The sequence below is a fragment of the Poecilia latipinna genome, unplaced genomic scaffold, assembly GCF_001443285.1.
Source record: "Poecilia latipinna isolate Pla-1442-1.1 unplaced genomic scaffold, P_latipinna-1.0 Scaffold1933, whole genome shotgun sequence".
NCBI lineage: Eukaryota > Metazoa > Chordata > Actinopteri > Cyprinodontiformes > Poeciliidae > Poecilia > Poecilia latipinna.
In genome coordinates this window covers 39683-55365 of record NW_015114549.1, presented here as the reverse complement: position 1 = coordinate 55365, position 15683 = coordinate 39683, and the positions used below count along the sequence as shown (strand labels likewise).

Sequence of the window (15683 nt, the reverse complement as noted above, 5' to 3'; positions counted from 1 at the left end):
ATCTGAAGAATATTGCCAGTGGGCTTCTGTATAACTCAAAACTCTGAAAATTACTATATTTGGTCACCTGGATCTGGCACAAAATAGAAAATGGTACAACTATAAAAATAGTCATTTTTATTTATGGACTGGAAACTTTAGGTAGCTTTAAAAAATATTGAAACAACACAAGTTTAGTTTTATACAGTCTGACAGAACTGCCCTCTTGAGGTTTTAGGTTAAGAACTGCAGAATACACACACACACACACACAAAATAAATAAATAAATAAATAAATAAATAATGCACAAAAACATACATATAACACCTTTATGAACCAATTTAGAAAGTTTAACAGCAAAAATAAAGTTAGACTTAAGTTGGTCATTTTCATGGTATTTTACATGTATTAAATTTTAATCATATTATTAGGGCCAGCAAATCGCTTATATGTAATACTACCACTACTATTTTCATGTGCGAAAAACTTTCTATTTTTGCAGTGACGGAACTTTTAATTTGTTAATTCATTTTGGGTTAAACCCGGATATCCTGTAAAAGTGCTCACGAATGAAATGCTCGGAATAACAACATTGTCTAGTTTTTTTTTTTCTTTTAGATGGAAACTGAATCAAATGTGTGTTCATAAAAATAAAGCTTGTTGCTTAATTACTGAAAAGACATAGAGCATCACTAACATGTCGGCTAGTTAGCATTAGCGCTCAGTCTCAGTCTCACTCTGAGCGTAAACAACACAAAGGTTCCGCTTGTCACAGGACCTAACAGAAAGGAGCACCTTAGGTTTTGCTGCATTGCTGCAGGTATTCGTTTGCTGGAAATCAAACAAATTATGATTCCTGTATTTAATGTTGTTACCACACGCTAGACCATACATATACACGAAGTCTTAGTTTCTTTACTGGCTGTTCTAATATTTCTATTTTCCCCAGCAGAGTATTTGCCCTGTGGTCAATGGAGTCACTCAACTCGTTTGAATCTGAAATGGAGCCTGATGGGCAGACAAACTACTCTCTTTTTCCTGCTCTGGACAGTATAGCAAGCCTGTCTGGAACAGCAGAGAATCTAGAGAGGTCTGTTCAAAAATACTGCAGTTGTTGCTAAACGTATTTTTTGTGCATTAGCATAAATGGTAAACAAGTTGTGTATACGCATAATTTATTGTACTCAGCTATATTAACAAGATCTTAACTGCACACTGAATTTTAACTTTGTCTCTGAAAATCTGAAGAGGGGCTGAAGTTTGGACCTTCCAGAGGCTTAAAATTCTTGTACATTGTGTTTTCAATGATTTGTTTTTGTTTATAGCTGTGTCTCAGTTATTAGAATAAGTAGACATAATGTATTCTGGTCACCAGTTACCTATTTCTCAGTGCGTCATCTTATTTTGATTCAGTCATCGTCGTTATGTTTTATGTGTTTGTTTATCCGTTTGCAGTGAACCACCCAGTGAAATTACTGAGAAACCAAATCTCACATGGCTTGATGCCGCTCAGGTATTACTCGCAAATTTATTACACCTAATTCTGCCAGCATCTGCTGCTTTAGCCGTTTATTTGGGTTTCTGTGCCGGTAATTTTGCTTTTTCTGGTGCAAGATCGTACTGGAGGAAGCTGGCCGTCCCATGCACATAAAGGAGATTAAGCAGAGAATCATTGACCGGGGACTTGTTCAATCCAAGTACAGTATTCGTTCTCATTTGATGCTAAAAGTTTTCGTGTGCATTTTAACACTAAAAGTTCCTCTTTTGATATTCGGTGACGTTAGCATGCATTAATTTGAACAAAACTGTAAATTTTGTATGATGTTCTGTCACACTCTTATTAGTGATTTCTAAACCTACCTGTGATTTCATTGTTATGTTCTCAACAGTGCAAAATCGAGCCTGGAAGCCGTCATGTATCGTGAAGTAAGGACTGTTTATTTTATGTATATTATTGAAGTTCTCCCTTGCGTTTGTGTGAGTGTCTTTTAATTTCTCCATGTTTTCCCATCCTGCTTTGTTGACCATATTTGATCATATATGAACATTTTTGAACTGTGATTATGTCGAAGGGTTGCTTAGAGCCAACATGCATTATCCTTAAAACTGCTTTAGCTAACAAGGATACAGTTTACCTAAACCTGACCGACAGATTTAGGCTAAATAGATTTTCCTCCCCCAATGCATTCGGCCTCAGTCTCACACTATGTTTCAGACACAAAAAGGCAGCAGGAGATTCAAGAGGATTGAAAACAGAAATGGAGTCTTTGCATTACTGGTGAGTTTTCTGGGAAACGGACGTTTGTTTTACACCAACCCTAAAAGCAATATTTAATTTACAAAAATGTACATAGACATTTTCTGATGTACTGTTTACTACTGAGGCCATCGTAGATACAGAAGATCTATGTTAGACGTATGCAGAGCTTGTTGGTAGATTTGTTTTCGGACAAATACTTACATACCACAATCCAAAAAATAGTTTGTTAAATATTTATTAAAGTAATAATTTGAATTAAATACAAAGAAATTAGTCATATTTAGTAAATATGGGTTCCAATGTGTCTTGTTTGTCAGATTAAAAGTAGCTTTTCAAAATAACAATCTACAGGCAGATATTAAACTGCCTGTAGGTTGACTCACATTTCTGTGTCATTAGACTAACATTTCTGCATTAAAAATAATTTTTATTGGTCTGACATAATATTGTAATCCTAAATGTCACCTTTTTATGAGTGGTAAGCAAGAAGCCGTCATAATTCACATGAATACAATCTTTAAAACATCAGTCTTTGTGGAATTAATCTTTATAATGTGTTTTACTTGAGATGCTTTCCAATAATACCCTAATTTATGGAATGCGACTGTACATTAAATAAATAATTAAAGCATCAGTAATATTTAAATATTTATTAACTACAGTGTAATCCAATTACATTTCATAGATAAGATATTAATTCATTATATTAAAATATTCAATTTTTTTTTTTTTTTTTTTGCAAATCATAGGCTGTAATTCATAGTGAAATTATTTAAACTGCCTCTGTACAACATCAAAAGAACCCAAACATCTGATTGGTTAACCTGAACAACAACTCAGACTGCAGACCCTGAGGTTGAGCAGTCTGAGTCCCAGCTGATGATGATTTTAGGCATGATAGACTAAAATAAAATTACATAAAATAAACAGATTATATTAGATGATTATGAAATATAAGGAATGCACATTTGCAGAATTATTTTCACCTTTGGTAAATAAAATATTTCATTTGAATAGTTATTGAGAAGTGTGTTTCTTTCACGTATGTGTTTACATTTTCATAGAAATTATTAGATATGCAAATATTTATTCAACGACTTCTTGATGTATCGAATTGTGGCACTTGTGCCTTTGGAGACATTTGAGTGTTCCATCTAAAGCTTCAACAGTCCGAGCATATTTTGTTATTTGTTTGTCATTATAGCATTTCATGCGAGATCCTCTGTTAACTGTCCACATTCCACTAAGCTGAAAGTAACACAGCTTCACGTACTCTGAACACCTTCCTGTCTCTCTCTGCCTCCTTGCAGACCGATGAGGAGCGGCAGCAGGCCCTCACAGCCCAGGCTTTCCTCAGCTCGCCGCCGCCGGCGCCTCAGAGCGGAGCCTCCAGCTCTGGCTCCGGGGCCTCCATGCCTGCTTTTCCCTCTCCCTCAAGTTCCTCTGAGCAGAAACCGAAGATAAAGAGGGGCCAGCGAAAAAACCAGAACGAGAAGTACAGACTGAAGTACCAGAGGCTGCGCAAAGCTGCTCGCACCATGATATTTGTAAGGAAACTTTGCATTCATGTTTGTCAAGGTTTTGTTTCTCATGAATACAATGAGCTACATCCTTAGAACAAATATGGATTTAGCTAAATGCTATATACTAACTTTGTACAAATAGTGATGAGAAAAAAAAGCACATTTTTGTTCAGTTCTGGGTTTTCTTTATGGTGTCATTTTAGTGCTCAAACACTGAGTGACAAGTGAAAGATTACTCTTCTCTATTATTAAAATTGATCTGATTCTTATCATATTCCAACATAATTTTAATCTAACGTCAAGTGTACAGCAGTGCACAGCACACTGGTAATGCATGTAAAATAAATACAAAGCCATATCGAAAAAGTTGTTAAAAAGTTTAACCCTGACTTTGTATCTAAACTTAGCATCACTTATTTGATGCAGCCATTTTCTGCACTAATAACTCACCTGTTGATGTAAAGATCTGAAAGGTAGCCAGCCGCCTTTCATGCCTGGAGAACCTGAACATGATGATGTTTTTTTATTATGTACTTTCTTTTCACTGACTGCAGAGATGCATGTGTAGGTGATGAGAAATGTGAGTATTTTGGCATGCAGCCTGACTGTACTGCTCTCCATTCCTCAGGAAAATGCTGCACTCTGTGATGAAATTGCTCACACAGAAGAGAAGTTTCTAAGAGCAAAAGAGGAGCGCAAGTAAGTACATATAAATATAGATTTTGTACTTAATTTTTTTCAAGCAGATCTCCAAAGCTGTGTGGTAAATTGGGTTACTTTTCTTGTCGTCTAGGTTCTTATTAAAGTCCTTGTTGCAGTACCAGACTCTGTCAGAGGGGGAGCTGCTGCCGACACCCAGTTCCAGCTCCGTTCCTTCTGTTCCACCTGCGCCACTGACTTCAGCTCCTGCTGCAGGGGCTTCAGGCTCGTCTTTGGTACATAACCCGATGTCACTGGTGTCAATAGGAGAGGAGGGTCTCCTTAAAAAACCCAAGAAAGAAAGGAAAGACCGGGGAAAGGAAAACGGAAAGGAAGAATGTAAGCGTGAAAGCGACCATATACGCGTGACATGTTCGGATATAGGTAAATGTCACAAAATGTGTCTCCAGTTCCAAAGAAGATGTCCAAGAAGAGGAAGCTGGCAGACGGGTCACGCAGACTGGTGCAGCCCATTCCGCTGGACTCGTCGGGCCGTCCCGTGTTTCCCATCGTACTCGGAGGTTTAACAGTCTACAGCCTAGGAGAGGTTAGCATTTGAGAAGACTCTTTAATAATATAGTTATAGCATTAAGTTAATAAGTCTTAACATATATATATATATATATATATTTATATATATTTGTAGCTAACACCAACCTCTGTTTATTGAATCTGATCTTCTTGGCTGCTCTTCAGATAATCACAGACAGGTCGTTGTTTTATGATGAGTGTGCCATATACCCAGTGGGCTTCTGCAGCACGCGTGTCTATGCCAGCATGAAACACCCTGAGCAGCAGTGCCTCTACACCTGCCAAATTAAGGACGGGGGGACAGGCCCACAGGTGAAAACACACAGATGTTAAAATCACAGATTTGACATAAAGTCTTCTGAGGTCAACACACATAAGCAGATTTATTGCATGGTGGGTTAATCTTTTTTTTTTTTTTTTCTACCTTCCATCTCTAGTTTGAGATTGTACCTGAAGAAGATCCTCAGAATGCCATTGTAGCCTCCTCTGCTCTAACATGCCATTCAAATCTGCTGAAGGCTATCGCGTCCAACAGGTAGAATGTTTAACCACAAAAAGCCCTACTAATTATTCCTGAGGTACTTAAAATAGAAAAACAAAATCATGTCTCAGTCTAAACACATGGTTGATATAGGTGCCAAACAAAAATTGTTGAGGCTAATTAGTTTTTTTGTGACTGTTCTTAAAACACTTAATACTGATTATCTTTAACATTTTCCTTTCTTAGTTCCCAGGCCGTGGCGCCCATAATTCCATCAGGAGCGGACTTCTTCGGCTTCTCTCATCCGACTATTCAGAATCTCATCCAGAGCTGTCCTGGAGCTCGCAAATGTAGCAAGTGAGTTCTTTTAGCTTGTTGCATATAAGCTATAATCCTTCTTACACACTTAGTTTTCGGATCTGTTTCAGTCACATTGTGTTTATGGAATATTTTTCAAATTAGAATTTAACACAAAGTGAAAAGTAAAGTAAGAGTCATGCAACAACCAGTCAAAACAAATGCTGAACTAGGTAAATAAAATTTGTGCAGTAAGCTTAATTTTGATTAAACAACTGGCAGTAGTTCCACATATTACAAAAAAAACAAAAAAAGACAAACAAAAAAAAAACTTTGAAGCCACTTTTTGTGATTTGTTATTTATTTAATCATTAATTTTACTTATTTAAAAATGTCATGCAATCTGTAATAATTTTTCCCTCTAAGAACACAATAGAAGCATTTAGTTTTAAAGTAGAAAGCATGTGAAGTTAAAAGAAAATGGAAGTTTTAAAACAAAGCTGTGTTTTTAAAATTTGCTTAATATACCCTCATATCTTTTCATTCATGACAAACCGCTGTTCAGCTTCCTGTCAAAGACTCTCCTTTTTTACCGTGCTGCTTTTATGAATTTTGATCATGTGGTAGCAACTGAAGTGGCTGCATGATGTTTGAATATCATGTGATGTAATATTGTTTTAGACTGCAATGGTGATTTCCACTGCAGTTGTGATTGTCCCACTTTTTTTTTCCACTTTTTTCCACTCGTGATAATGTTTTACCACTCTATTAAATTCATCAATAGGAATCTACATCAGACTTGGGGATAAAAGGCAGAATCAGTCCAATGTGCTGTACATGTGATTTGAATGTAAATTGTTAATGCATGAAACATTTGAATATTATGGCCTATGTTGCGTCCAACTGCACCTTGTTTCTTTATTTGATTTGAATTTGTAGTATTGAAGAACAAAACTGTTGCAAACTTGCGCTAAGTTTATAGAGTTTAGACAACCACAGAATAGAAAATCAGCTGCAGCTCAGCAGTATGGTCTTTAATGGTCTTTTTTCTTAACTGTGCAATTTTGCTTTCACCACCCAGCTACAGATGGATTCGTTTCGAGGTGTGTCGTCATGGTGATGGCCAGCTCCCTCACGGCCTATCAGAAGATGACGCTTCGATTAGCTTCGAGGCCTACCTGAGACACCAAGGCCTGGATGGGAGCATCAAGATGGAGCATATCACAGGTGCGGTAGCATGTTAATGCTATGCAGTATGGCAGATTGCCCCTTTTTATGGTGGTTCATGTAACTTGGAGAACTGCTTCAGTCAGGTATGAAAAAAAACAAAAAACAAAACAAATTGACATAAATAGTGACATTCAAAGTAGCAGCAACATGATTATTTTTTATATCAATAAAAACAATTGGAAATTGTTACATATATTTTGTAAATACTTTAAAACTGGCATAACTGAAGATGGTTACATAAATATAACCAGTTCATTGTTGTCCTCAATGATTGACTGACCATAATTCTGTTGCATGAGGGAAGCAGAACTTTTGTTTAGTACATGTAAACATCAAACCCACTTCTTCCCCATTATTGTGGCGAACATGAAATGTCATTAAATCATAAAACTGAGTGCTTTTTGGTGAAACCTACATTTAAAGTAAAGATACTCTTCGGTATTTACTTATTTGTGGCATTGGATGCACACCATTTGTAGTAACCAGTTTACCAGGTTGGCACCTGATCAGGTTGGAAATCAAATTCTTTGATTTAAGATGGAAGTAATAAACACGTCAGTAAACTTGCAGAATACGCCAAATAACCAGAGCTAACCAGTTATCTGCTGGTTTATCACTGTTTGGCTTGTAATAAACTCAGAACTCTTTGACAAGTGATTTCTGGCTTCCTTATTCCAGGGAGTCTATGAACTTTGCCCTCAGGTTGCCCAGGTGGTCCGCTGGCTGACTGTGAATGAATGCACCCGTTAATGTTTAGTCTTTTCTTTCTTCAGGACAATCGCCTCCATCTCCTAGTTCCTCGCATCAGCAACCCCAGACCTCTCCCACCATGAAGCCCTCCACTTCTTATTTTGGCTCCTGAGAGTCCTCTCTGAACTCGTGTCTTTTTTTTCCTTCAGTTCACCATTTCAAAAATCCGAGGCTTGTTGAACTCAAACATTTCTATTGTGTGATCTTTCAGGATTTCTCCAATGAAATACCCAAGGGTGTCTACATGGTAAACATGGCTGAGCTGTTGTGTGCAAAAAATGAGTCAAATATCTGGTTTCTGTATGTTAGTATAAAGGTTGATGTCTGTAGAAATTCTTTATATTGTTCCACTTGTAAAGTGTACAATCTTGTCGATCAACGTGGATTACAGAAGCAAACGTTACATAGCTGTGTATAATCACGAAGAGTTGCAAATAGAATTAAAATGCCATTTAAGTGTTTTGTCCCAAGAGTATGGATTTATTTTACATTTGTTTGCTTCATAATAAAAATAACTAAATCTCCACACATTTTTAACATTCCAGACAAATTAGTGCAATTCCTCATTCATTTTCAAAATATACACACAAGCATTACAATGAATGAACACACAATGTTGACTGAAACATGGCTGGGTGGATAGATGGGAACGTCGATCAAATGATGGTTTAAAAGGCAAAAACAAAGGGATTTAAAATTTAAACAATATGAAATGCACTCAAAGTACAGTTTCCTCCCCAATACTTTAATGGAAAATATGTCAAAGAAATATGTTAGAGACCCTCTAGGAGGGTTCCTAGAGGCGGGGGGGGGAACAACATGGAAAAACATGTTCCCAGACTTATACATCATCTACAACTTGTATGCATCCATCTGCAGTTTGTCCAATATCCTTTAGCATTTTCTCCTTGTTTTCTATCCACCCATTCATTCTTTCCCATCTATTCCGGTCTGTGGTTTCTACAGGCTCCGTATTTTAAATCAACTTCTGTAGAAATATCACCCATACATGAACAGTACTTTGTTTTGAGAGGATTTGTAGTGAATACAAAAGAGAACGACAGAATTGATTCTGAAAAATAATTTGACATAAAAATATAAAATCAGAATGGGTGAAATATTAAGACACTGGTTTTCACAACATAATCCTCGTTACACCAAGAAATCAGACTTATTGCATCACCTGATGACACACATTACAGCATAAACAAAGTTTAGACATTCTTATGCGTGTATGATCATAAAATTATCCATTTATCCTGAGAAAACTGGCTCAAGTTGTCACAGTACTCAATATTGTCGTCATAAAAAACAGTAGAGTCAACATATCTTAGACACCTTTGCGGGCATAATTGTATGCTTTTACCAGTCATTTCACTGTTCATAAAAATAGTGGATTTTGTTAATTAGAAAAGAGAAAAAAAATAAATTTAAATCCCTTCATTTTTTCCCCCTGACCTTCTAGTTTAGGTGCTTTACCAAATTTGATTGCCTGCGTATCGATTGGCGATAAAAGGAGGCGCAGGTAAATTCTTACTGGAATCATAAACAGGACATGCTTTAAATTCACAGGGCCAGTCGCTCCATCCGTATCTAAGAGCAGCAACTTTAGATGATGGGCATGCAGAGGCAGACAGCTGGATGGTGATCTGATTCCAAACCATAATGGGAGCTGGTGACCAAAGGGAGTCGGATTCACATGACACATTCTTCTCTGAGCAACAGATCTGCAATTAAAAATAAGAACAAAAATTATAACATGATTTATTTTTTGTCATTCCAGTCAAATACAATATTAACATCTAAAGGTATAGTAGTATTGTTTTACATTATGCAAGGTCAGTTAATGTAGAACTTTAAGAAAATGGTGAAAAAAATGCTACTCCAGTAAGTTATTTCAGTAACCATTTTAAAAGTAAAAAATGCATATAATTATTACACCGCATTAATTTAAAGCGTATATTTCTGTTCAATTTATTTAGTTTACAGCTAATGGAAACCCAAAGCTTGGTTTCAAAGTATGTGTAGACTACATAAGACTTATTTAAAAAAAAAAAGTGTTTTCACAACATAGGCTATTGAGAAGTAAATCCATGTACAATATAATATAAGGTCAGAGTTCATTTTGCGTGAATTGTTGCAACAATGTGCCGTGAAGGCGATCAGCCTGTGCTTCTGCTGAGGTTGCTTTAAAAGTTGACTTTAGCTTGTCTGCATTATTGAGTCCAATAATGTCAACTACAATACTCCAATAGAAAGCTTGGCTCCCGAAATCTAAACTGACTGTAGAAACTGCACACTGGATCTCAAACAACTTGGATTAATTGCCACTTTTCTCTTCCTCTAGACTCTAGGACCTTGGTGTTCTAATGAAATGCTACATTTACTTTCAATACAAAGGAGAACTTTGGAAGAGTCACGTTAGTACCTTTTCTCTCTTGTCCAGAATCATACTTTAAACATCTGTGTGCTTTTGGTAAGCCAGTTTTGAGCACCCAGTACCATTTTTTTAAATTTTCACAAATTAAAGACTTTATATGGTTGACAAAGAAGAAGGGGGGGAAAAAGTGCCTTACAATTCAGTCCCGGACAGAAACCAACGCCTCAAATACTAACTTTAGCATTTGAGGTAACATCCTTCTTAATGATATATGGTAGTAAAATGGTCATAATTTGCCCCATTAGTGCTATAAAAGCCATGGTAAACTCATTAAGTCGTTTCTCAGCCCTCACCGTTTAAAGCCCATTTGCTGTTCATAAATTCTTTGATGTCATGCCCAAATGTCTAAACATGACGGTCACCACATGTCATCCGACCTCTGACCCCTTACTGCTACATTTACAATCAATTTACATTATTTATGCATAGCCATGAACCAAATGTAGAACGTGGACAGATTCCTTTGTGCAAGTGCCAGACACGAAATGGACAGGATTTAGGGTTGTGGGATCTTTGAGTCTGCAGCTACGTATTATCAGACTAATTCAGGGCACAAATGATGACATTCTTATCTTTTTGAGTTCTTATGCCGTCCCCCGATGAAATGAGCAGGGCAATGAGCGGCATCTTAAAAATGCTAAAGGAAAGGCACCACTTGACATTCTGACTCCAGCTGCTCTCCACACAGAGTGGATAAGGGCAGAATCTACCTCCAACTTTTGAACAGACTGAAGCTGCAGTTGTCCTTGTTGCTTTTGAAAATGTTTTTCTTCCACTCAATAAATGCTTGAAATACATTATATGTAAAGGACTTCCGTGATATACAAAGTTCACTTTTTGAATTGAATTACTGAAATAACTTTAATAATATTGTAATGTATAGAGTAGCACCTGCATTCTGCTGCGATCCTCACCTCAAATATGTCTTTAGATGGTGTAACGAAGATCCCCTGGTCATAGGTGACGTTGACTGTGCTTTTACTCGGCACAATTACTTTGGGGAAAGGTCCCTGAAAAGAGATGCCCTTTTCCCCATAAGCCACAGCTCTGGCACCCAGCGTTAGTCTGTAGGCAACATCTTGTTTGTCTCTAGGGTGGATTCTGAAATAGAAAATTATTTTCCATAACACTGCTACAGAATATGAGCAAAGAAGACTAAAGATAGTCAATACAGTAAAATATAGAAGAAATCCGGACAAATCTCTCTCCATTTATTTCTGTCCTCAAAAAACTCCTGCATTTTTCTCCTCAACACTTGAAATATTGTCATATTATTTGACAGCATAGCTCACACTTCTTTGTTCTACTGTGGCCACACTTTGGCTGATTTACGCTCCTGAAGACCACAGCTGCATGAATTTCTGCCAACATGGACGACTGCTGTCCAAAGCAAGTGCATTCAAATTTTGAACAGATTCTAAGTGCACAGCATTTTTAGAAATTGCATCCTTACGTGCCATATGGTGAAGTTTCATCTGGTAAATCGAAAGCAACCGCCATAAAGGTGTTCTTCATCCTAATGTTTGGGACAAATCCCACGTCTGCAGTCTGGTGCCAGCGAATGTCTGGAAAGCCGTCATCTGTGGCGCTTTCTTTGTACGTGGATAGCTGTACATGCAAATAAATAATATACCTGATGCAAAATAACTGTAGAAATACAAATATTGCTTTGTGTCTTCTGCTTGTTTGGCTCTTTTTTAGATTTAAAGAGCAAAATGCGCTGCATACTTGGACAAATCCAAATGGGAAGTCAGGAGCAGTCTGCCCCCCCGAGCCTTGGTGAAATGCCATCCTCCAGTCATTTATCATTGTAGGGAATGAGCAGTTGTACTTGTCCTTATGGTACTCTGCATTCGCCTCACCTGGAAAGGAGAAAACATTTTTATGGATTTTTATGGAGTATAAATTTTTCAAAACGCCGTTCATATGTCATGGCTTTGCTACCTTGGTACCAGATGGCTCCGTAGATGGTCATATTGAGGAATGGATGGATCATTGCATTCCACAAAACGGTGCTGTTCAGCATAGAACTGAGGGATCAGAACAAGCAGAGAGCAGAGATTGTTAACCCTTATCGCCCGAAAGGTGTCGCAGATGACATTTTTTGCACGCCATCTTTGCGATACTTTGCACTATCTGAAAAATTCCAACAGCTTCTGAAAGGGGAGACATTGCACTTTCCAGCCAATATTGGGTTACTGTGGTAATTTTACTCCTGCTGCAGCAGGGAGCATGTTTTTCTTTGGCTTAATCTCATGAAACACTCTTTTAATAGATGGTAAATTGCAATAACTGTTAGATATTGAAAGTTTCAGTTGTGATGGAGAAATGGGAAAATATATTTACTCACCGGACATTAAAGAACTTTGTACAATTAAAATAAGCAAAAATATCCAGGTGGATATATGAAACTTAGGGCTTAAAGGGTTTTAAACAATAAGAAGACATACTTTTCAGTTTGCTGGATTATGTCGTCTTCAAGTTCATACATGTCCTCACTCGGCACCAGTCCACACTGCTTCAGCGCTCTTGTGGATGACCAGGCTTCTACTGGTGTGCCTCCCCAACTTGATTCCACCAGTCCTATGGGGTAATTCAACTTCTCATACATGTAACGCCCAAAGAGCCAGCACAACCCAGAGAACTTTGCCAGCACACCTGTAAGTCAGAAATATTATAAAGCTCAGGTGAGAAGTTTACATACAATGAATATTGGATTAATTTGTGGCTATTAACTACAAGTTTGAGCTGCTGTAGTAGCATGGAATGATCATAAAACAAACAAACAAACACAACAAAAAACAAGAATTGGATGCCTGTTTGAATGCATCCTGTAAGGATGTTCAAAAAATCCTGACAGCAGTCTAAATTACACACAGACTCAAATTTCTACATACACCCTCACTGATCTTTGGCTGAATAGCTGATGGTTACAAAAACGGTGTTATTGGTGTGAAAGTTCCTAAGAAACATTTTATAAAATATTGGTGGGGTGTAGATGTAATTCTGATACTGTTGGGATGAGAGAAAATCCACAGTAAATCTGTCCATCCGATATTAGATTAAATCATTAAACATTGCCACTGTATGTTGTGCAATCATTCCCTCTCATATAGCTCAGTACACAGAACTAAAACATTGAACAGTTTATTGGAAGAAACAGTCTTACTGCTGTTGGGAGCAGACCAGGGTATTTCCACTTGGATGAGATCAATCAGCTCAGTTTTACTCATGTTCAAAGCCGTCATAAAAGGCCTTACATGAGGATATTTAGATGAGAGCGCAAGCTCCTCAGATGAATTGAAAATCTATTTGAGAATAAAAAAGAAAAAGAAATAAGTAAACTGTGAAGTTTAGACCAGATCTTCTATTGAACTATCCTAACTTTTAAGGTTTTTTCCCCCCCAAGGAAGTTCCAGCTCTCAACTGAGACTCATGCAGGAGCCGGCAAGACAAATTGACTGTGTGAAAACCCTGTTTGCCTTGCTGCCATTCAAAGGTCAAGTCAGAGTCACACAATTACATAATTATAAGCATTTCATTCACTTATTGCTTGATCCTCTCTTCTTTTGAGACAATTTAAATATGGCTGCTGTAAACCAATGAGGCTGCCTTTAACTCGTGATGAAAGCAGTTCCTTTCTCTGGTCCAGCAGAAAACTAGTGCGGGATAGTTAAAGTTCACTGTGCTAAAGCCACAATGTTATCTTTGCGGACATAAACTGCTGCTTAGTATGCACTAGCACTGATATATATATATATATATGCCACCTGAAATAGCACCTGACCATTTCCACCCAACTGCAAACAGCACCTGGCAGCTATTCCAGTGACTTAGTAAGAAGAGGGTTAAATGTTTTCTTTCAGTCCCAGATCCAGTCAGACAGGTGTTTACTGCACATAGTTTACCTGGGACACTGTGAATAACATGTTGCTCTGGCCTCCACATAGCCAAATGTCTCCAAACAGCACATCTTTCAGGCTACTTATGCTACCTTCAGCTACAGCGTATATGCTGTAGGGACCACCAGCGTCAACGGGCTCAAGGGTGACTTGCCAAATGCCTGTTGGAGGAAAAAGAAATCATCAATACATGCAATCAAACCAAAATCTTTTCTGTGGGTTTTATTCTGAATTATTTGCAATGGTGGGTAAAATTAGTTTGTCACACGATGTAGCTTGTGAAAAAAGTTAAAACCCCGACACTGCACTGATGACACATTTTTGACTTGGAATCTACAGGCTTGGCAAAGCCAGAAAACAAGCTCGTAAAATTGGTGATTTCACAATCTGAATAATGGGTGATTGAGCTATGCTGTTAACCTGCTCTGTCCTTTTACAGTAATGACTTGCAGAACTGTTGAGGATCACAAGGTACAGTTATCTTCATTTTATTTAGAACAACTGATAAATGTGGTGATAAGAAAACATCTATGGAATTGCAATGATCTGTGGTATTTGTGTTCCAAGCTGTGCACATGCAAGCTAAATCAAATGGTTTTATTATCTCCTCATTATGCAGTCAGGTTCTCCAGAGTCCTGCTAATGACCTCATTACTTGACTAAGGTGTGTTGAAGCTCAGACGCAGCTAAAAATTGTAGGGCACCATCCCTCGAAGCCTGCATTTGAAAACCACTGCTTTAGAAAATGCATTTATACGTGTGCTTAAAGGAGAAATGTCATCACAAATCTTCATCATTGTTACTCTTTATTTCACCACAATAATTTTATTGAGATTAAAATTCTCTTTTGCAGGAGAATCCTGGCCATTTGTGTGAGCAGCACAAAAAAAAACACATAACAGCCTTACTGTTTTTGTTTATGAAGGGAAATAATTTTAAAACTCACTGACAAAAAAAGAGCCTTTAAAACCAAACCTTTTCCAAAACAAAACTTCTATATCTGCCTTCTGCGAATACACCATGTCACGTTTATTGCAGTAAACAGAAAATGGATTCTAGGCAAAATACAAGAATAAGTCACATATCTGGTAAATTGACTATATTCATAAAGCAGTTTTCTAATCAAACTCACTGACCTAAAGCGTTTCACACTAATGTGAATTCACCCAATCACACTAACAGACGTGCATACCGATATCCAGATTCATAGGGAACTCTGGGTAATCTGTTAATAACATGTGACAGGAGGAAGTTGGAATCAAAACTACAACCTTCCTATTGCAAGACAACTAGCTTCCTGTATATCCACTTCTTGACAACACAGAAGAAAAGAAAATAGTGAGCAAATTTTCTCAGACGCTACTGGTTAGGAAACAATGACAACATTAATGACATTGGAAAGGTGAGGAGTGGTTTCACCTCACCCGTCAGAAACTGTCTCTGGCTGAAAACACCCTATGCACCTGAAGCCTTTGTTCTACCAATGTTATATTTTTTTTTTTTTTTTTTTTTTTTTTTTTTTTTTTCAAAAGATTTTTTTTTAATAAAAATTTTTTTTTTTTTTAATTATCTTTTTTTTTTTTTTTGGTT

The 15683-nt window shown here is 37.3% G+C and overlaps 2 protein-coding genes across 4 annotated transcripts in view; one reads left to right on the top strand and one right to left on the bottom strand.

Annotated features, from left to right (window-relative positions):
• Positions 1–610: 610 nt before the first annotated feature.
• Positions 611–8202, top strand: tbrg1 (transforming growth factor beta regulator 1). 3 transcript variants are annotated; one of them, XM_015015602.1, is made up of 15 exons: positions 611–800; positions 933–1070; positions 1436–1493; positions 1595–1677; positions 1870–1906; positions 2196–2258; positions 3551–3787; positions 4392–4462; positions 4557–4801; positions 4873–5009; positions 5159–5305; positions 5431–5528; positions 5721–5831; positions 6853–6998; positions 7775–8202. In XM_015015602.1, the coding sequence occupies exons 2-15, from the start codon at positions 952–954 to the stop codon at positions 7861–7863; spliced, it is 1641 nt and encodes a 546-aa protein (XP_014871088.1). In that variant the 5' UTR covers positions 611–800; positions 933–951; the 3' UTR covers positions 7864–8202. The 3 variants fall into 3 exon arrangements, with proteins under 3 accessions (XP_014871088.1, XP_014871089.1, XP_014871090.1); XM_015015603.1 differs by having other exon boundaries at positions 930–1070; XM_015015604.1 differs by lacking the exon at positions 2196–2258.
• A 6-nt stretch (positions 8203–8208) lies between these two features.
• Positions 8209–15683, bottom strand: part of siae (sialic acid acetylesterase) — a 12522-nt gene continuing 5047 nt past the window's right edge. The window contains exons 3-10 of the mRNA XM_015015605.1: positions 14100–14254; positions 13361–13499; positions 12642–12849; positions 12136–12221; positions 11920–12053; positions 11645–11799; positions 11106–11292; positions 8209–9478 (exon numbers count right to left, since the gene is read on the bottom strand). Coding sequence (XP_014871091.1) covers positions 9227–9478; positions 11106–11292; positions 11645–11799; positions 11920–12053; positions 12136–12221; positions 12642–12849; positions 13361–13499; positions 14100–14254 — 1316 coding nt within the window. The 3' untranslated portion in view covers positions 8209–9226. The remainder of the gene's footprint in view (positions 9479–11105; positions 11293–11644; positions 11800–11919; positions 12054–12135; positions 12222–12641; positions 12850–13360; positions 13500–14099; positions 14255–15683) is intronic.